The following is a 23928-nucleotide window of genomic DNA, read 5'->3' as shown; positions in this document are numbered from 1 at the left end:
ATCATATTTGGCGTTTATTGTAAATAGATTTAAAAATGTAAATAATTTTACATTATTTTTGTTGGCTAATTATTAACATGGTTTCGTTATTTTTCAGATTTATATATGTGAGCCCCTTTAGAGATACCTGTGGTAAAAGAGTTGTTCTGTACGATGTATGTAAGTATAATTTAAATTTTATTAAGAGATTTAAAATAAACTACAGTAGAATCTAACTAATCCGGCATTTAAATAAACCGACACGTCCCATATGGTCCCAGAACCCACCGCTCGCGCCTCCCTCCGTACCTTATCAGGTACGAGTAGAGGTTATCAGTAGCGGTTGTTATTCAATTACTAAAATAATATTTTAGTAATTAAAATCAGAAATCATAGATTCGAGCAGTTTATAAGTAAAAGGTAATATTTAATTATTTGTTTCTATTTCGACATGTGGAAACTTCACGGGTTCGAGACATGAGACACAATCTCCAGTGCACTGCTCAGCTTGCAATGAATTCTCATGGGCCCAATTACCATCCACCTCAGTTCCAACTTCTATGCGATAGCCCAGCGGATTAGATTGACTGGTATGCACAAATTGAATGTGATCTTATTGTGATTAAAACGTGTACGGCACATATACATTTAAATTTTGCTGTGTTGCTTATTAAGTTTGAAACAATAAGGAATTTTTAATAAAGAAAGGATTTATTAAACCCAGGTATATTTGGAGGCCTCATACATTTTTCTGCTGAATTGAATTTAGCTCTCAATAACCATGTCCAGCAAGTTAACCAAATAACAACGATACTGTTTCCTTAGCTGGATGCATACAAGAATCTTTAAGTTGCGTGTTATCAAATTCCAATAAGTTAATTTGTCAAAGCTATGACGGAGCAAGTGTTATGTGTGGCGTTCAGGATGGTGTCGAAAAACTAATTCAGGAAACATTTTCTAATTATATAAATTGTTATGCGCACAGTGGCGGATCCAGGGGGGGGGGTCACGGGGGTCATGACCACCCCCAAAACAAAATTAAATATCAATTAAATAATCCTAAAAAAAAAAAAAATAATTTAAAACCCATCAACCCCATAAGCAGGAAGTCAAGAGTTAAAATGATTCAAACTCATTTATTGTAGGGATAAGTGTAGAATTATACGGAAGCCTTTTAAAATTGCTTTTTAAAAAAATCAACAATTCTGAATATAGCAATACCTCGATTAACAACCTGATTTTCGCGAATTCAGAGTTACGCGATTTTTAAATTTTGACAATTCGTCATTTGAGTGCCAGAGAATCGTTCGATTATCGATGAGATAGAATTACCGACTACACATTATTGCTCATTCAATGTACATGACATGACTTTTGTCACGAAATCGGCACATTTTTATTTTTTATTAGGTATTTCTTATCTCCAGTTTTGTCTACGAATTGGTTGTTTGTAATATGAATATGTATTATAATTGTTGAGACTGTGTGCTACATTTTATAATTTATCTATAATAAATATCAAAGTGAACATTGTTGTTGCATTAGCTCTGTCTGATACGTTAGTAAATACAAATAAAGGAACTGGGGGCTGCTGTACAAGGTATTTGTGAAATTGTAAAACAGTAATTTGTCTTAGTGACGTTTTAGGTACAACTGTATCACTTAGTCGTCTTCTTCAGTCACCAAAATTTGATTTTAAGTAGGCTACTGAGGCCATAGAGGACACTAAATGCATTCTTCAAAATAAAAGATCAAATGCTGAATCTGTTTTTAGCAAACTTTACTATGAAGTTAACAAATAGCTCATCAACTAGACATTGGAGTGAAGATGCCTCGTGTAGTTTCTCGTCAAACCTGTCGCCAAAACCAATCTGCTAACTCTTGCGAAGAATATTTCCGAAGATCTATTTATTTACCCCTTTTAGACAATATCTTAACTTCCACATTTCAGGATATTATTGGACCAACTACTTACTGCATATTCCACAGTAGAACAAGAGTTTTCACTGTGGATTCAAAAGTGGAAAAGAGTCGTGCAAAATAATGGAAAACTTCCTGATTGTATTTTAGAAGTATTAGAAAACTGCGATATTCATAGGAAAGGCAACTCTATCCAAATATCAGAATATTTCTGCAAATATTAATTACACTGCCAGTCAGTGCAGCAACAACAGAGCGTTCTATGCTTAAGCGTCCAAATACTTGGCTTAGAAATGCATCTTCTGTTAACTGGTTTAGCACTCATCAATGTGCATCCTGAAATTTCTCTAGATGTCGATGCAATCATAGAGCGATTTGCTAAATCGGATAGGCGAAAAGAATACATTTTTATAAAATTATATAATATTTACTTTTCTTATAGTAATTTTAATCACTGAACTTTTATTTATCACTCGTTGCCGGCTGTTGCTCATGATTCGTGCACTTATAGCCTAATGTGGCTAATTATAGAAATAACTATTCCTTAATTATATTATGTTTTTTGTTAAATAAATTAATTTAAATAAAATGCTGTTTACATTTATTCTTAACTCATACTTGTGATTCCGAGAGTCCATGTTTCCACTCCGTATAGCAATAAGGAATAAATGAATGTTGTTACAAATTGATATCGGATATCCAACGATAAGATAGAGTTTATTAGGAATGTTAAATACATTCATTAATGTTTACACTTACATTAAGTTATTGCATTTAAATTACTTAACTTTGGTTTATACTTATTTATCCTTGGTTTGTTCTTGATTTTGTAGCTATAGGATGGGTGAGTTTAAATTAATTGTCTTTAAAATACCTAGTTTAAATTGACAGTCCTTGATTGTTCAGTATTTATATTTTATTAACTTTTCTTTGGTTTAATAGTCTTGTACACTTGATTTTACTGAGTATGTGGGTTTAAATTATTTTTGTTTGTTTAAGTTTAAGACCCCTTAATGTTGTACCACTCTTTGCACGCGTAGGGTATTTGGGTTTTAATAACTTCTCATTGGTTTAATATATCGCTTAAAATAATTATTGAGAAAATGATTCCCTTACATGAGGCACAAATCATATCAATCGTAAAGGTGCAAAAATCTAAATCCTATATCAAAATTACTCTCCCATGACCCCCCCCTCCCGACAAAAAATTTCTGGGGATCAGCTACTGAAAGGTGCAAAAATCTAAATCCTGTATCAAAATCACCCTCAAGACCCATGGCCCCCCCTGACAAAAATTTCTAGATCCGCCACTGTATGCGCATCGGTTAAATTTGTCAATGTCTCAGGCAAAAAGCATAAATACTAATGAACGCATATTTTTTGCTGATATCCCAATAAACCGACACTCTTTGGTTTTTAATAGTACCGGATTAGTGAGATTCTAATGTACAAAAGCTAGTATGATATAGCCTCGTTGTTTATGTTCCATTAGAATGGGACAGAGTCTATTAGGAAACTGTCAGTTTATTAGTGATGTTACAAGGTACCTCAGCAGAAACACGTAGATCTATCTCAACTTAGAGCTATGGTATAAAGTTTTATATTTTTCATGGATCACGTTGTATTTGACTAGAATATACTAAAAAATAATGTTACCCTATTAAATATTCGCTACACCTACTTTTAATAGTTTTCTATTTATTTGCGATTTTCTGCAAATACAGTTTCCAGGAAATTAAATAATTACGTTTTATTTCAAAACATTTCTGTTAACATATTTTTGCTTTTTCATTTTAAATTACAGCTTTTACGTATTTGACTAACTAACGTATCAAATTATTATACAGGGTATTTGTAATTTGGAAATTCAATGCAGTACAATATTCTGTATAATTACTATGTGAATTCAAATCAAACACTGTGCAATTTAGTTTATTTTTCAAATGTACCTAAAAGAAATAATATAACTTGATTAAACATTTCCTACAGCTTTTACTGACAGTTTTTGGTTTATTTACATTTTTGTGCAACTTAATTTTAGAAATAAATTAATGAAACTACGACTGAGGAACGTATTCTCCCTTTGAACTCTTACATACTTAATTATATTAATATTAACTATTTTTTACTTATTTGCATTAATTGTCAGACATCAGCAAACTTCCTAATTTTTTTTAATTAAACAACAATTGAAGAGACTGACTTACATTTGTAATCAAACAAAAATTATATCATTATAATCATATATCATATATCATTCTCACCATAGGGAAAACGCGCCAAAAAAAAATGTCTTTTTTTTATTATTATAAACACCTAATAAGATACACATGTTAATAAATTACCTTTTCTTCTTAGCCTTCTATCATACATTTTTGGACATAGGCCTCTTCCAACTCTTTCCATCGATCTCTATCCTGAGCAACATACTTCCAATTTGTTCCGACTATTCTTTTTATGTTATCTACATATCTCATCTGTGGTATTCCTTTTGGTCGTCTACCGTTGTAAGGTCTCTACTGTTGTATTGTGGCGTTCCAACGTTGGTCTTTTTGTCTAGCAGTGTGACCTGCGGAGCTCCATTTGGCAATTTTTGTTGTGATGTCCTCAACTTTTGTTTTGATCTTACCCAGTCTGACTCCCCTCTTAATGGGGATGGGATTTGTATTTTAGTCTAGTTGTACTATCATAGTTGCATTTTTATATATCTTATATATTAGTTGCCTATATCTCAAATCTATTCTACAATTATTAATAGCTTGTTCTATAGCCCAAATCTCAACACTATCAACTGCCTTTTTATAGTCTACGAAAACAAGAAATACGGGTAGTTGGTACTCATTTGCCTTGTTCTCATTGTCAGCGGTCTGATGTATTAAATCCTTTGCGAAAGCCAGCCTGTTTAACCGGTTAGTAATTATTCATTTTGTAAGTCAATCGATTGTTTGTACACGTACGTATACTCCTAAACAGTTTGTACACTTGACTGAGCAACGGTATAGGTCTATAATACTTTAGGTCACATTTGTCCCCTTTTTTTGTATTACTGGACTCTCGTTCCAGTCGTTAGGGATTTTGCTATTATGGAGACATCTATTAAATAGATCTGTTAGTATAGGGATTATTACTGTCTTGTTTGTTTTCAAGAGCTCGGCAATTATACCGTCATGTCCTGGAGCTTTATAATTTTTTAAATCTCTTTCTATTTCGAATCCCTATATATTTGGTAGTACCTCTGATCCCACGGTTTTTTTTCTTTTGACGTTCTCTTTTGTTGACTTATTAGGCTGGCTTTGCGAGCTGTACAAGGTTTTGTAAAAGTATTCGATTATCTTTGTAATTATATATTTGTTCTTCTCTTCCTTACTATTGGTATCTTTAATTTTAATGATTTTATTGTGTTGATCCTAGACATTTTAGGACTCTGTTGTTTTTAATGACTTGCTCCATTAAGTTCTTGTCCCATTTTTTTGTGTCGCGTTTTATTTCTTTTTTAATTGTTTTATTAAGTTGAGAATGGCGGTTGTTTTCCTCTAGTAGTTGTCTTCTTTCCTTCATTAGTTGTTTAGTTTCGTTGCTTATTTTTTCTTCTTTAGTTCTTGTTTCCTTTGCGATCTGTAGTCCGGCTTCGAGAATATTTTTATTTATGTTTTTATTAATGTCATCAATTTGGTCTTGATAGAGAAAAGAGGAGATCATATAGAAAGTCATGATAGGGTTCAAAATACAGAAAACACGATATGAAGCTTCGCGCTAGTCTACTGTACTGCCTACTGCACCATCTTTTTTATTTTCGAACAGCACTCGTATTCTATATTTCTTATTATTTTTTATATTCTTTATTTATTCTTTCTATTAAGTTTTTTTTTTAATTTTATTTAACTTTGAATCATATTGCTGATTCAATCGAAGAACAACATCGATAAGATTTCGCAACATCGAAGACATATACGAGCATATTAGGCGAGTATATAACAAGCAGCATTCGAAGCCCTTGGAGAGAAAGAACATATAACAAACAAACAACACTATCATGAAATAAATAAACCAACAAAAAGAATAATTAAAGAAAAAAAGCAACTATACAGAAAATGGCTGACTACAAACAACGACAAAGTTTATAAGAATATAGAGAAAAAGATAGAGAAGTGAAAAACAAATAACGCGACAAAAGAATGAAGAATGGGATAGAATCTGCTTAAATATTGAAACATACATAGGAAGTACAAGAACTTCGGAGTCATGGAAAGTACTGAAAGGATTGAAACAAAACTCAAAAGAAAAAATTAAATTGAGAAATATACAAGAAAAATAATGGAAGAACTATTACAAGGCACTGTTAACAGAACAAAGACCACAATTAATTGGAAAAGAAAACAGGCGAAAACGAAGCAGATCCCCACAAAAAGAAATAGAAATAACAGATAGGGAAATAAGAAAGGCCATAAAAACAATCAAAAATAAGAAGGCACCGAGACCTGGAGACATCTCACCTGAGCTTATTAAGTACGGCTCAAAAAAATTACTCTGTTAAAATGATAAAATGGATATTTCAGAAAGGCATAAATGGAGAAGAGCTCCCAAAGGAATGGACGGAGATAGGAGATAGGAGAAAGGAGATAGAAAACGATGCGAAAACTACAGAGAAATAAGCGTAATATCATCAATAGAAAGATTATATGGGAAGATACTGCGAGTAAAGGTAGAGCAAGCGATAAAAGGCAAAATCGGGGAGGATCAGACAGGCTTCACGGCAGAAAGAACATGCATAGACCAAATATACACACTCGAACAACCGTTGAAAAAAAAAGCAAATAATAGAGATATACATTTCACATTTGTGGTCCTGAGAAAGGCATATGACTCTGTACCAGGGTCAGAACTATGGGAGGCAATGTACAAATTAGAAATACAGACGGAACTCATAAAAGCTACAAAAGCTCTATATAAAGAAAATAAAGTGTCCATTAAAATGGGAACAAGAATCATAGAAGACTTCACCACAACAAAAGGGTTCCTGCAGGGTTGTTCCACATCTCCAACCCTTTACAAAATATACTTAGAGAAAGCCTTGACTACATGGAGTAGAAAATTCGAAGGCATGGGAGTACTGGTACGAAAAGAATACCTGTATATGTTAAGCTTTGCAACGATCAAGTAGTGATTGCACAAGACCAAAAAGACCTCAGTTACATGATGAAGAAACTACAAGAAGAATATACCAAGGCTGGCCTAGATATTAACCTCGCGAAAACAGAGTACCTATCTACAAGTCAAGAAGACACAGGCTGACGACAACGTAACAATCAAAGGAAAGGATAAATTCAAATACTTGGGGTTTATAATCACGAAAAAGGCAATAACAAAGGAAGAAATTTAGCAAATATTAGGACAAACAAGAACAGCAATCCGACAACTTAACTTAGTATGGTGGGATAGACTCCTACATATGAATGAAAATTGGATTATAAAAAAGAAAAACAGCATTAAGATAGTAGCAAAGATATATGGAAAGTAACAAGAAAGAGTAACAAGAATGGATAGGAGAAGTAATGACGACATAAAGCAAAGAACATCAATAGAAACAGACATACTAACATATATAGAACAAAAAAGACTAAAGTAGTATGGGCATGTAAGAAGAACTAGCGATAGCAGATGGATAAAGAGAATAACCGAATGGTTATTCTCCTAAAGATCCTGGAGGAACGAAGTAGATGACGACATGAGAGGCCTAAACGATGGAGAATGGGACAACAGAGAGAGATGGAAACGGTTGAGCAAGGGAAGGTAGTGAATACTGTAGAATCCCTGAATATACATATATCATATTGCTGTTTGTTTTTTGGGTCTTAAATAGTTAGTTCCATGTCGTGTATTTGTTCATTTTGACCCTATTTCGATTTTCTGAATCGCAATTCTAAATCGAATTCTAAACTATTTTTCAAACATGTTTACAATGACTTCTTTTCCCAGCTTGATATTTAAGTTTTTTTTTATTGGCATAGACCAGGTGTCAATCAGCCAGTTACAACATGACTAATACCTTACAATATAAAAATTTTATGACCGTAAAGTCCATAATATATCAATAACGAAGAGCTGAAAAATATACTTTAAGAACTAAAATTAAAATAAGACACAAGTTAAATATAGCATCTTTTCAACATCACCAGTGTGTTCAAAAAAAGGTACACATAGAATAATTTAAAACACTTTTTTGTATTAACTCCTTTTTATCTATATTTACATACAAACAAGATGATTAGGTTCTCAGAGTTCCACAGCAAACTCTTGAGCAGCTATCTACTCAATCCGACAGCTGCTTTGCTATGGACTGTCCAAGTTGCTCACCACAATTTTGCATATACATATATTTTTTTGATAGTTGACACTACAAGACTATTTTGGTACTTGACAGAAATTTTACTAATGCGTTATAAATTCTCTCATTTCCATTAGCTAAGAGACTAAGGATATTGAACGGGGTCTGTACATTAAGATTATGTAATTTTTGAATAAATTGATCCGTTTCATCCTTATATTTTTGGCATTCGAAAAAAATATGATCTAAATCACCTTTTTTGGCACAATTTTCACAAAGATCACTTTCGAGAGCATGAATTTTATGTAGATGTGTGGGATAACAGGCGTGGCCAAATATAAGACGTGTTACAGTTGTGATATATTTTCTTGAATAATTATATGGCTGGAACCACGTTTTATTCGGTATTTGATTTTGTATACTCCAGTATCTAGAAGGGTTGGTATAAGTATGTTGTGACCAACATTCGTTCCAAATATTGAGATATTTCATTCTAATATAAACTACTGTATCACAAAAAATTACAGGTAGTTTATTGGTCAAACCATTTTTTACACTTTTTTTTGCCAGCATATCCACATACTTGATATTTAAGTTACTCATTGTAACAGAATTGGAATTTTGAATTTTATTTTAGCACATACTTCCTGTAAATCTTTCTACTTTTTTTGCCTTTTTATATTTATTATAAAACAAACAATATAAAATAATTAAGTTATTATTTTACATATATTTGACTACATTTTAATCAACAACAGTTTTTATTAAACAGTTTTTAGTTACCATTTCCACGGAAATAATTCTAGTAAAATAAATTGTTGATTTTGCTACTCAAATTTCCAGTCTATTATTTTTTACAAATTCGCTCATACATGTTATTACTTTTGGATAGTGGTTTTGTGGTTTGTTTATTTATGAATTATATTTATAGTTACAATGAAACGTTGTAATTTTGAGTGGAAAAGCTAAATTGATTTATCAGAATTTAACTGAAATAAATACAGGCAGTACGTTATGCAAGTATTAAACTAGTTTATAAATTTGATTAAAACATGGTGTTGTTGATTATAATATACATTTTGCCTAAGTCCACAGTTCAACAAAAATATCTATATATTTCTAATGATAAAGGACGATATTACAAATAGGTAACTAAAATAACATTTAAACAAACGTAAAACCTAAACTCGACTATGGTGCGATAGTTTATTCATCAAGCAAAGTATCAGTATTGAAAACCTTAGAATCTGTTCAAAACACAGCTCTACGAATAGCTACAGGTGCGTTTCGAACGACACCAGTTGAAAGTTTACAATCAGGAGAACCACCCCTAAGTTTACGATGCAAATACCTTTCTGTCTCATATGCTTCTAAAATAGCTAGTAATAAAGAACACCCTACTTAGACCAATACGCTCACAGATCGATTTCAAGACACTTCCTCTATAATAAGACTAGATTCTCCATTTTACGAAAGAACCTTCATGACCTACATCTTGAATTTCCCGAAATTCTCCCAACAAATTTCCCAACTTCTCCACCTTGGTTAATACCAATTCCCAAGATGAATACTAACCTTAGTATATATAAAAAACATGAGACTATAACAGACCTGATCAAACAATCATTCTTAATGGAAATGGAAACTTATAAAAATCACTATAAGATATACACTGACCCATCCAAATCTTCAGACGGTGTTGGTGCAGCCATCGTCACACCCAATACATCCTTAAAATTTAAATTCAATCCCATTACTTCGTCATAAACTGCAGAGTTGTTTTTAATATTATAAGCACTTATCCACATAAAAGAATCTAGTCCCCGTCTCTCATAATAACTGATTCACTAAGCTCACTTCACACTATCAAACGTTTATATACCAATAATCCAATTGCCTCACATATCAAATCAGAAATATAGATTCTAAATAATAATAAGATCACTGTTGACTTCATGTTTGTTTCAACACATTCAGGTATACAAGGAAATGAAGAAGCAGATGAACTAGCCCGCTTAGCATCCTTCAGCCAGGACTCCATTCTTATTAATGAGGTTTCTTCAGATGACTTCAAGTCAGAAATAAAATATTAAGTGTTAAGTGCGTGGCAAAATAAGTAGAATGCATCCCAAAATAAACTCAAGGAAATCAAACAATAAGTGAAACCGTGGCTTCAACCCACAGGGAATAGACACGACCAAGTGAGAATAACACGTTTGCGACTAGGACACAGTAACTTTACACATAAACACCTCTTTACGAGAACTGTGCCGCCAATGTGTCAAAATTGTCAAGTATCAGTCTCCGTGAAGCATATACTCAGTGCAAAACATATGAAGCAGCAAGAAAGTAGCACACTATCCCAAATAATATAAAGGAAGCCTTAGGAAAAAACATGAACATTAAAAACACAATAAGTTATCTTAAAGACTCAGGACTGTATCAATTATTGTAATTTTTTCTAACTTTACCTGTATTATATTTTTTAGGTCGCTAATAACCCTGGTGGTTACAGCGTAAATAAATAAAAAAAAAAAACGTAAAACCATTTAGAACCGAAAAACTTTTAAAACTGCAAAAATATTGTTTTAACCTATTAAAGCCCACTAGCCACTTTATTGGCCTTGACTTAGAGAATTTATAGCAGTCACAATTCAACGAATCCGACAGAAAATATGTGTGGAGGGGATTCGTTTAGGTTCTGACTAAACAATCATACCACAAGACTGCAGTCTGGTCTGCAGTAAATGCTTTTTATTTTTGTCTCGTTGTCGCGCTTGTGCTTTTCTAGAGATGGCCTTTGATGAATCATTGTAAGTAGAATGGCTTTCTGCTTATTTTAAATTTATTAATTGATACATACTGTCCAGTAATATGGTCAAGTATAGGTTCTGTGAAATTATCTTCGAGTATGAGTATTTGTTGTTAGTTTTATTGAAGTGGGAACATTACTGGCAACTAAAGTTGCCGATGGGATTATGCATGCTAGATTTTGATGGAATTTATTATTCCAGATATGTCATGGTAGAGGCTTATATTTTCTAATTCTCGACTTAATAGAAAACGACGATGAAAACATTCCTGATAGTATCGTAATATGTCCTCCCACTGAGGTTGACAGCGCAGATACAGATGTTGATTCCGATTTGTCAGATGGGGAGGTGACTGGTAACGATAACCATCTACCCAGACGTATTTTTCGATAAAGAGTTGATATTACATATGGGAATGATCCTAATTTTGAACAAACTGAAGACGATGAAATTGTTAATGGAAAATACGACTCTAATTTAGCAAGCACATCTTAATCTCAACAGGATGTAAGGATCGCCAAGCGCAAACGTAAAACTTCAAATGAACCGAAAAAACCAAAAAATCAAACGTTTCAACTGTAAGTGCACCAAACTGGGCAAGGGATATCCACATTCTAAATTCAAAAATTGGTGAAAAAGAAAAAGAATTTCTACCAAATGCCGAAGGGAATTTGAGCAGCTCCAGGTAATATTAGAAGGCAAGATTGAAGATAAAAGGGGCATAGGACGAAAGAAAAAATCTTGGCTACGAAACATTAGAGATTGGACCCACACAAAAGGAAATGAATTAATTCATCAAGCCCAGAATAGAGAGAAATTTGCCATATTAATCGCCAACCTCAATAGAGAAGGCACTTAGAAAGAGGAGGCCGAAGATTTCTTGCGTCAACATTTAAAATGCCCATTTGATGCTTTTATTGCCAATTTCTCAAGACCGCTACTTACACATATTGTGACAGAAACCAACATATATGCCGCACAAAAGCTAAATCACAATTTTAAACTTCCGAATATGACATTCTAACTTTTGCAGGAGTAATGCTTTTGTCAGGATATCATCCACTACCATATTGAAGGTTGTACTGGTCACGAGAGCCAGACCTTAAATGCTCATTAGTATCCGATGCAATTGTATATACAGATTCTCTGTACAAAGTTCGACCATTATTTGATTTCCTCAACTCGATTTTTAAGCAGATTACACCTGGTAATTATATAAGTATCGACGAAAGCATTATTCTATATTACGACAGACACAGTCACAAAAAATTCATAAACTGTGCGCCAGTGCGCACAGTATTTTCATGTTTATTCGTATTCTGGTTCTATTGTGAATGCCTCTAGTTTGCTTGTGCATTGTTTGTTTGTTTATGTATTATATTCTTTACTTTTTTCTATTATTTTAGCTGATAATCTTAATATTTCTCTATTTTCTCTGCAATAAGGTAATATTATCTACATATTGAATATTAGAAATGTTTTGATTGTTAATGTTTATTCTAGTTTTTTATTCTCAACGGCTTGGTTAATTATTTCTATTAAACAGACATCACCCAGCTGCCTAACAGCGATTTTCTCCTTAATTTAGCTGATCCGGAATTATTTATATCTTTCCTAGCTTCTTGTTCGTAATAAGAATCATATTATTCAGATATCTCTTGTGTGAATGTTTTTATTTCTGAGTAATTACATCAACTTCTTTGTAGCTCTCATAACAAAAGGTTTTTTATAGGGTTGGGTAGTTAACCCAACGCCAAACCCCCTTTTCGGAGGGCCATTTCACCCGCTCTCGTCAGTTCCCGACCCAACTTTCCACCCGGGTTGGATACCGGATCTCCAGTTGGGTTGCTCGGTTTACAGGGGATACCAGCATGAAGGTGAGAGTCGGATTTGAGTAGAAGAGGCTAATTGTAGTAAACTGGATTCAACTCCATGTTTTTGCATTCTACCCCTTTATCCCCCAGAGGGCACAAGAAGCAGAGGACGACCACGAATGAGATGGATTGATGATGTGGAAGAAGACCTACAGATTCTAGGGGTTAGAAGATGGAGGGAAGTTGCCAGGAATCGACAGGCCAAGATCCACAACTGATTATCGAGCCACTTATGATGATGAATTACATCAACTGTTCATGTTTTACTGTATCAAAGGCTTTATTGCAATTCAGAAAATCAACATACGTCTTGATTTATATTTTGACATGATTGTATTAAAACATTGAAACCAGAAAAGACCTCTCTCGTTCTAATATGTTTGTAAACCCAAATTGTGTTTGTCAGATTTCGGCTTCTAATTTTTTATATATATTTTACAATGAATGATGATTTTAAGAACATTTTTAATATATGTGATTGATGATTACTGTTATTATTATTAACCAAATCTTTAGGTATTATCCCAGAATTTTAAATGCTATTAAATACTTCAACAATAATTTCTAAATCATAATTTTTAATTAGATTATTACTATAATTATACTATTGATGTCATTTGGACCTCAAATCTTTTTAGATTTCATTCCTTAATTTTTTAAGGATAATCTGCAATCCCAAACCAGTCTTAACGCGCAAGTCAGAGCCTTTAATTGACTGGTATAATGTGGGATATTTTAAGTTCTTCTCTGTTATTTGACATAAATTTGTGAATATTTGTTAAATATATGTTGATGAATTTTATTGAAAGTACTTTTCATTTTTAGCAAAATTTAATCTTCAGAAATTTAACGGAGCCGATCTTGCCAAGGTGTTTGCCATTACCTACGAAACCCTAACGGACGACGAAGAGAATCAGATACTGGGAGTTAAACACGTAGGAAATTTGGAAAAGGCTAGTTTAAACTATATTCCTTTGTTTACTGCTACCGATTTTGCAATCATGATCAGGTGGGGCGAGGTAAGTGTTTACTGAAACATTTATATTCGTTCAAATGTACCCTTGTATAATTCAGACACAATATTTACATTTGTCGATCGGATAGCCAAGCGGGCTGGGCGACTGGCTTCTCCTTCGCTTCACTGCGAGAGATGTCAGTTCAATCCCCAGCTCGGTGTACAGAAAACAAAAAGGCTAACGCAGCAGTTTAAAATTCTAAATTAATCTGCGGCTTAGTCTAGAATATGCTGGTATCTGATCGGCCTATGGTGGAGCAGTACGGCAAGAGATAAGGGCTTGTGGCTTGGTGATACTCCTCCATAGATCCCTACCGGAAGGGCGTGTGCCGCCTAAATACCGGGTATATATATATATATATATATATATATATATATATATATATATATATATATATATATATATATATATATATATATATATATTTACATTTCATAAAACTACTAATTTAGATAGTCCAGAGGAAGTGAAGTATTTTCGGACGACTTGACAATGTGGTTCAACTTGCCGAAGGCTGCGCAAGTCAGTCTTATACGACGGAAAAGCTCAACTGTGGTTATCTTTTCCTATGCTAATCTCGTGACCTACTTATTTACAGGCCATTACCTGGTCTATGGATCTTGTTCCTACGCATATATGTCCACTGAGTACAAGATTTTTTGTAACAACTCTCAAAGAAGCATAGAGATACCTCCTCTTGGGTTGGCAACGCCTGGAAGTCTTGTGTTGCCATGGTGTAAATCTGTTTAAAACTTCTTCTTCTTTATGTGCCGTCTTCTACCGAAGGTTGGCGACCATCAAACGATAGGTTTCTCTGTTTTGTGCCGCATGTATTATGTGTTTAAAACTAAATAATTTAAATTTAACAACAAATATGTATTAACTTTGATCAGATAAAAGGCATACATCGAGCACAGTTTAATTTAATCTTGCCCAAGTACTTTCGATCCCTCGATCATCTTCAGGGGCATTTCGTCAATTGTGGCATATCCGGCAAGAACAAGATGTCATAAACATATAAATGTACATTACACTACACTACAAGTAAGTAGTGTAATGTACATTTATATGTTTATGACATCTTGTTCTTGCCGGATAGGCCACAATTGACGAAATGCCCCTGAAGATGATCTAGGGATCGAAAGTACTTGGGCAAGATTAAATTAAACTGTGCTCGATATATGCCTTTTATCTGATCAAAGTTCATTTATTCGAGCATTCAACCTTATATTTAAATATGTATTAATTAACAAAGTTAACATTATTTAAAGGGTTTATACCCTCATATTTGGTGGCTTCCCTCATGTATACATCAAAACTGCACTGATGATGGACGTATTACTTCGAAAACGTTCTGTGACCCGAAAGGGTATTTTAGAATGTACATACATTTTAGAAAGGATTTTTTAAATAAAAGTTTTTATGATTCATGGCATACAGCCAACTGCAGGAATATATAGATATATATATATATATATATATATATATATATATATATATATATATATATATAATTTTTTTTCTTATAGCTATTATCTAACAGTTTGTTTTTTAGCAATCAATGCCGATGCGACATAAAGAGATCAATATAATTAATTTTCCTCCATACATAAAATTCGTTTATGAATTTATGTTATCCATTGCCAGTGAGAAGCTGAAAAGTAGAGTCAATGTAAGTATTTGTTAGTTTTAAATATTAATGTATCAATGTAACCGATATTTAAAAATACATAAGAGATGGAGAAGAAAGAAAGTTATCAAATCAACAAGCATAGATATTAAGAGATATTATTGTACAGTACAACAAGCGAAAAGTGCCTTGTTGTGAGTTGACCAAATTTTATATTATTACATATTTCACCATTTTTCGTCTGACCGTCAAGCGAAAGAGATCTAGCTCCTGACGTTAAATTGACTATCTATATTTTATTGAAGCAACTGAGTACATTTTTAAATGAAAGTGGAAAGTTCAGTGAAAAATAAATATTTAGGATCCCAAGAACGAGCAATTATTTTTATTGTGTTGAACTTTACCATAGAAGAACCTATTTTATATAGGCTTCTATACTTCATCCAATTTCAAGATAAGCTCGATGTAAACCGTTTCAGACAAGTGATCGTTGGGTGCGTCATGTTGTCACAGCTTGTCATTAATTAGAAATTAAGTGCTAACCAATGACAAGCTACGAGGACACGACACACCCTCCGATCACGTGTCTGAAATTGGTTACCTCGTGTTTATCTTCAAATTAAATGGAGTATAGTGAATCTGAAAAAAGTTCAATAGACTGTGGGAAATCTACTCTACTCAGTTATAACGGGAAATTCATTTAATAATAAATTAAACATAATGATAGTCTCCCGTTTTATACCGCTGTCGCGGCTTTGGGAGTATAGCAGGGTAGTCTGCTATATCTAGGGCCTACGGTATACAAGGAAGGTAACATGGCCAGTGCTACGCTTCAACCGTCTATTATTACCCCTGGTTTTACCCAAGGTACTCATTTTTATTCAGGCTGAGTCGACCTGGGGCCTATAGACATTTTTAAAATGTCTAGATGTTCTTGCCGGCGGTGGGATTCGAACTCCGGACCACCGGCTTGCGAGGCTAGCATCCTACCGCTTGCGCTACGCAGGCCCTTAAATTAAACATAATACATCAATATAAAACATAAATATACATGTAATATTGGTAAATTTATAATTTACTATATTGTATTGAAAAACATTTTTACCTTATAGAAGCAATAAATGTCATTTTTATTTTAAATAAAAAAATATGGTCAAACTTCAGCAAATCAAAAATTAAATATTAATTGCAGATGTGAGCTTAAAAGCAGGTCAAAGAATAATGAAAGTAGGCTGAGGAATAAAAAATGGTAACTCAAAATAAGTTCTTTTTTCCATCTAAAAAATAAAACAGATATTATCCAAACCAAAAGTTGTAGAAGAAATGAATTACAATGGAAGCAGAATAACTCTCCGAAAAGAGATTTATAATATAGAATGCAGTTGGAAAAAACCCAAAATTGTAGTCACGTCTTAACAGAAAGGCACAGTATACGCAAGTTAGTACTAAATTATCTCTAAAAAATTAAACAATTTCGTAGGGAAACCCAAACGATTGTTTTTAAAGATGAGACATACTTGCATTCAGTTTGTGTAAACGAATATTGGAGTGAAAACAGTTATAGAGGACTGAGGAGACCAGTTTGCAAAGGACGTTGCTCTTGGTAATAAGAATTAATTTGTTAAGGATTCAAATTTGAGGTGGAAATCCAATTTAGGTGAAAAGAATAATAATTTTTATACTGATAAAAGGGTTGCTGGTGTGAGCACATATTCATGAATGTTAGGGAAAGGAGTCAAGGAAAAACGCTCCTTGATAGACCCATTCGTCAAAGAAAAAGAGGACCACCCAAAATAAGGTTTTTTGAAAATATCCATGAAGATATATGGAAATACGTGCTTGGCGGAGGTAGGCAATAGATAGAGATGACTGGAGAGAAATTCTTGAGAAGGCTAAGACCCACGCAGGGTTGTAAAGCCAGAATGATGATGATGAAAATAAATAGTGTTACGCTCTTCAACTTCTTCTTCTTTTTATATAGACATGACTCTGTCTGTTTTTCAAGTGCCTCCAGTAAGTTGTCGTTCCATCGTTTTCGTGGTCTTTCTACTGATCGTCTTCCTATTGGGGAACCGTCTCTTGCCGTCTTTACTACTCTATTTGTTGTTATTCGGCTTATATAATCGTTCCATTCTACTCTTCTATTTCTTACCCAGTTCTTGATGTTTTCCACCTTGCATCTACGTCGTATATCTGTACTTCTAGCTCTGTCCCATAGTGTCTTACCATCAATTTTTCTAAGTGTTTTCATCTCTGCTATTTCTAACATCCTTTTTGTCCTCTCTGTGTCAGGTCTTGTTTCTGCCGCCTATGTCATTATTGGTCTGATGACTGTTTTGTAAATTCTGCCTTTCGTTTCTTTCCCCATATTTTTATTTCTCCATATTGTTTCATTTAGGCAGCCTGCGGCTCTGTTTGCTCTATTCACTTGATCTTCCACTTCAGTTTCGAGCTTTCCGTAGCTGGATAATGTGATGCCTAGATATTTAAACTCCATCACTTGTTCTATTATCTGACCTTCCAGCTTCAATTTACATCTTAGTAAATTTGCTGCTGTAACCATGCATTTTGTCTTTTTTGGTGAAATTAACAAGTTAAATTTTGTGGCGGTTATATTAAATTGGTGCAGCATACGTTGTAAATGATCTTTACTTTGAGAGAGTAGTATTGCGTCGTCTGCATAGCAGAATATTTTAAGTTGTTTTTCTCCCATTTGGTATCCTTTTTTAGTTCTTACTGTTTTTATTATTTCATCCATAATCAGGTTGAACAATAGAGGACTCAGGGAGTCTCCATGTCTTAAGCCATTGCCAGCTTCAATAGAGTCGGTTAGTTCTTCTTCTACTTTTACTTTCATTGGGTTGTTTTGGTAGATATTTTCGATTGTTTTGATTATTAGAGGTATCTCTCTTGCGTACAATAAGTGGATAACGTCTTTTAATTTGACCCGGTCAAATGCCTTCTTAAGGTCCACGAAACATAGATATGCTGGTTTGTTGTATCTCTCATAGTATAAAAATCTCTTTCCTAACAAGTGATAAAGATAACGACTACAGCAATTAGTCTGTTATTCAATATTGGATATTTTGCCAATAGTTATTCCAATGTTTATTAACCTTGCTCTCTATTATTCTTGCGTTTTCTTTACTATATAAAGTTCGTAGCATTTCCCGTATTGTACGCTTTAACGAGAGGAGTTCGCTACTCCCAAATTAAGTACGATCACCAGAAGAAGATTACTTAACCATTTTTCTTGTCATATGTCACCGGAAGCTTTATCTGTAATGTATTACGCACATAATTAACTTATAAACCTTAGTTACTCATAAAATTTCGTACCTAAATATTGGTTTACGATAATAGCAACTTATGTTTCCTGTCTTTTCTTATTAATTAGTATCGTTATTATTTTTTTATTTTTTTGTGCTGCTAGATACATAGTTTAATTGAGATTTTTCCTTATTTCGAGTTAAAAACCTATTAGATAAATTATAAACATAGACCACTTTTCGAACTTAACTTTATTCAAAATAAAATTATAATTACATTATTTTTAGATCCATTCGTCTTTAGAACAACTTCATAAAAAAGTGAGCAAGCACTGCCTGCCAGCCGAACTTGGAGGGGATATGCCCGAGAAAGAAATGATAAGGCTCTGGAAGCAAGAATTGGAAGCAAAAAGGAAACGTCTTCTTAGCTACGATGAGATGAATCTTCTCAGTGATAGAGGTATTATTAGAAGAAGAAAACCACCATCGATAGACGAAACTGGAAGTTTAGCTGGTAGTTTTAGACAATTGCAAGTAGATTAGATAATAGTTGTTTTAAAATTTTTTGTGTTAATTATTGTATAAGTTACCAAAGTTTTAAACTGTAGATTTGATAGTGATTCAAGTACTTAATATCATAGTACCTATAATTTAAATCTAGTTTAGCATAGCGATCTTGTAGAAGTTGCTTTGTTTTATTGATATTATTCTGTTCTAGTTTTATTATATACCTTTTACTCTATTTTTGTAATAGTATAGCTAGAAAATGTGATCCTATTTATTTAAAACTGTTACTTTTACAATTTTTGACCATTTTAATTTACCATTCTAGATACATCTATTGCAACTCTATCCAACATTTTAGATATTTTATGTACTTAGTTTTGTGGCATTTGCTTTAAGGATTAGTCACACTAAAGCATTTTCTCTTTTTCTTTTAATTATATTTGCACTAAGAAACCACACGGAATATTTCCTTCATCAAATAATATTTAGGAGACATACATCAAATAATATTTTTATACTAGATATGGGCTTGGCAAAACGTACTGGTCTAGTTATACTTTCATATGAAATTCAATCAGTCCATTTTACACCATTTATAGTATTAATTGACTACATTATAAATACTTATCTTACACAATCTATAACAGATTGAACTGAACTATAACGATAAAAGTCCACCGATTTAACTTTGGAGTTAGTAATGTGTCTATGTTTTATTCATTATCACATCAATATTAATGCTTCATTCCGAGTGAAACTGTTATTGACGTTTTTTTTGGAGCTCTTTTTATTCGTTTAATACTGTGAATCACGGGGCATGCTAATTGTTCTTACAGGTATTTGTGTAATTTGATTTTAGTTATAATTAATTGTTATTCAATCTTTTACATTTTTACACAGTCCTTTTCTTAATATAATGTTTATAACAAATATGTATTCCGTTCATTTTTATATTTCTTACTTACCTGCTTTATAACAGCCGTGGCAACCGGAGCTCAGCAGTCAAGATATTGGCATTATAAGCCAGAACACACGAATTGAATTTCCTGCAACATTTTTATTTCCAAAAATGTAACTAGCCGTCACCGTACTTCCGAGGGCACGTAAAGTTGTCGGTCCCCTGGGCTAATGTGAAAAAGAGTTAAAGATCTAATTGACGCCGGAACAATCCGAAAGGATTTCCTTGGCAAAAATACCATCTTCTTCTTTGTTTGCCGTGCTTTTTTTAAGCGTTGGCTATCGTCGTATTAAGAGGCTGATGAAATGTTTCTCTAATATAACGCAACAAGGACAGTTGTTTTCTTCCGATCCAGCGTTTTTCATCGATTTTGCCCTGAATGATCAACCGGAGTAAGCGATATTTATGTCCTCTCATTATATGAGCGAAGTATTGAATATTTCTCATTTTAATGATGTTGATCAATGCTCGTTCTTTGTACATGGTTTCTAGCACATGTTCGTTACATACATGTGCTGTCCACGGGATTCTGAGCATGCCACGTTAACACCACAACTCAAACACTTCTAATTTGTTAAGATTTTTTATTTTTGTTGTATAGGTTTCACATACATAGAAAAAAGCGGAACAAACTTAGGACGTAAATACTTTTAGACGTGTGGCCAATGACAGACTTCTACTGCACAAAAAATTTTCGTGTAAGTTCTATTCTGGTCGAAATTTCTTAGTCACTTTCAATCCTGCAGTCAATACAGCTATTCCAGCTATCAATTTCCAGATATCCAAAGTGTTTCACTCTTTCCAGGATATTCGATATTAATTTTTCTGACTACTATCCATTTTGTTTTCTTTGCGTTGACTGTTAAGCCCTTTTCAGTGTATTCGTTGTTTACAGCGTTTATCAGGGTTTGAAGGCATTCTAGACTATCTGTCATTATGGCGGTGTCATATACAGTCACTTTACCGAAAATAACTTAAAACAAAATGTAATTTCAAAAATATAATTTATTAGAATCAATGTTCAAATTGTTTACAAGTTGCAATTGTGTGTGCAATAAAAGGATCTCGTCTTCCATGTATTCCTTTAATCCTTCTAATGTTTTGGCGTTCGCTTGTATACTGCATTTTTTATTATGCCCCACAATAGGGACCGGTTATTGTTTCACGCCGTCTGATCTATTCCTCAAATGTTTTGTTTAAAAAATCTCTTACTTGTAAACCATAATGTGGTGGTGCTCCATCTTGCTACCAGATCTTGCTGCCAGATGCTTGCACCGCCTCTCTTAACAATAAAAAAAATTATTTTCAACTTTAGACTGAATTACTAACGATTCTAAAAATTCCACTCTCTTGTCAAAATCATCTTCATGTAAAGTATACAGAAGTGGTGCGTTGAAGCATTTTAATTTCAACTCTCTCATTAAGGCTCGATTACACGTATCCAGTATCTGGTGTCAATCTCACTGGCACGCCAGTTCCTATTTGGCGAAGTCAGTCGTTTGTTGTACTCTTTACAGGTATTCCAGCGACTGGAACTATGTGTTAATACGTGTCTACAACCGCTGGCGCGGGAATAGAGGTGACGCGGATGAGGGCTACTGGCGTGAAAAATAGACCAGCTCTCTATTCGATATAGCGCTGGACTGGCGCAAAAACGTGTTTACATGATGCTACTTCTATGTCAGTGCCGTCGTGCTATTGCGACTGGCGCAAGTTACTGGATCCGTGTAAAGTTGCCTTTATGTCTTGAAGACTTGACGGAAACATGTCCAGTTCTAAAGCCCGTCTTCTGATTGATACGAGGAGTTTTAACAACACTTTCCGCAACTAACTGTAGATTTACTTCTGAACGTGAAATGCGTGGACGACTATATCAAGGTAAATCAGCAACATTGCCAGCGCTCTCAAATCTCTTGTTTAAGTTAAATAAGGGCTGCCGTGTTGACGCATTGTCTTAGGAAATTTCCTTCTCAAATACTGTTCTTATAATAGTGCTATTTTTTTACCACCATACCTGCATCGCAAATACACATTCATCTGTTGTGAATTTGCGGTTCATTTCTGGTAATCAATTCTTGCGCTTTGCACAATGAATACTAGATGAATATATAATGGCGGTGTTACCTACATTAAGTCATCTCATTCACTCGTAACTACCACTGTTGCCACGTTTCGAAGTAAGTGTGTGGTTTCAGCAACTTTTTTTATCAAGTTATAAATATATTCTAATATTTTGGAAGTTACACTATTTTCAGTAAAGCGACTTTTCGGCCACCCGTTATATAGAATCGAATAAAAAAGGTTTAGTGCATTAGAAATCCAAAAAAACACTTTTTACAAAAAAATTATATTGTACCAACTCAATAGTAGATTAAAATATAATTATTCCTATTTTCATTATATAGCTGATAATATAATCTAGTGATACATTCCTACATTAGTTATTAGACTTAGTTTAGAGTGATTTTTTTTGTGTATATTTTTTTTTACCGTTATATAGAAATACCCTACATTCATCACACAGTACTTTATTCCCATATATAAATAGTAATATAGTATCTTTTTCCATAATTTATATAAAAACATAGGTTTATTGTTATTTTAAAATTACTTTTATAAGTTGGGTCAAAACTTTCTAGAAATTATTTTGCCCATTTTGTTCCCACAAAGAATATAAAACTGCAAAGTTTCTCATACCTTGTTGATTGCTTTGTCGGTATACTTTTGCTACAAACACTTTTATTTACTAAACAACAATAAATGTTATGTTTGTATTGTAAGATCTTAATTTATTTAGACTTTAGCTTTTGTAACTGTATATATCACAATAAAAAATAAAAGAAGCATTTTATTTTATTTCTAAAAATAGAAAATTAATATAAATAGGTAGTTAATTGATAAAGTATAATAAACTGTTCGTAAAATAGGTATATCTGAAAAATATAGATTATGATAAGGATATTATGTATATTCTTGTATATTCACAAATTCTCAAATATATGAAAATATATTCATAAGATTCTGACGAGCCCCAAAGGAAACAAGTGAGTGTAAAAAATAGTAATCAAAGGGGTTGAAAAAAAGATATTTCAAAGATGGTAAAATAAAAAGAAAAACAGAAATACCTAAAATGGTTAGTAACCATAGAACGCCCCATCAGAAACGGTGGGTGCGAATGGGTAACAATATAACTACCTCCGAAAGTTGGGAGCCAAGGTAAAACAATAAAACTCAAAACTTTCTTTGAGGCCCAATTGTTAGGCCTCGTTTAGCTCAGTGTCAAAGGTGTGACAACGTCTTATTTTTAAAGTAAATCTGAATTTTTTTTTGGGTTGGAACAAATAAACCAAGACATTAACTATTCATATTTATTGTATATAAATAAATATAAAATTGAAGTTTTAATATTGAATTTAAAAAACAGAGCAAATCTTGCCTACAGCTTTAAATAAAAGATTTTTAAATGATACTATAGAATGTAGTTGTTGGTTGCTAGTTCCAGTTGTTTATATTGGTATTAAACTCCAGGGATGTGGTGAGTTTTCGTAGCAGCGACCACCTACTGCAGTATTTTACTTCCAATAGTCGACCATGTGTTTCTAGAAGTCTTCACCCAAAAAAGTGGACAAAAATTGAA

General features: G+C 33.2%; 1 protein-coding gene across 1 annotated transcript in view; it reads left to right on the top strand.

Annotated features, from left to right (window-relative positions):
• Positions 1–23135, top strand: part of Cralbp (Cellular retinaldehyde binding protein) — an 84371-nt gene extending 61236 nt beyond the window's left edge. The window contains exons 4-7 of the mRNA XM_072529294.1: positions 98–159; positions 13737–13930; positions 15483–15599; positions 19115–23135. Coding sequence (XP_072385395.1) covers positions 98–159; positions 13737–13930; positions 15483–15599; positions 19115–19369 — 628 coding nt within the window. The 3' untranslated portion in view covers positions 19370–23135. The remainder of the gene's footprint in view (positions 1–97; positions 160–13736; positions 13931–15482; positions 15600–19114) is intronic.
• Positions 23136–23928: the final 793 nt, after the last annotated feature.

Source organism: Diabrotica undecimpunctata, chromosome 4 (genome assembly GCF_040954645.1).
Source record: "Diabrotica undecimpunctata isolate CICGRU chromosome 4, icDiaUnde3, whole genome shotgun sequence".
Lineage (NCBI taxonomy): Eukaryota > Metazoa > Arthropoda > Insecta > Coleoptera > Chrysomelidae > Diabrotica > Diabrotica undecimpunctata.
The sequence above is the reverse complement of the archived record's forward strand: the minus strand, read 5'-3'. Positions and strand labels throughout refer to the sequence as shown.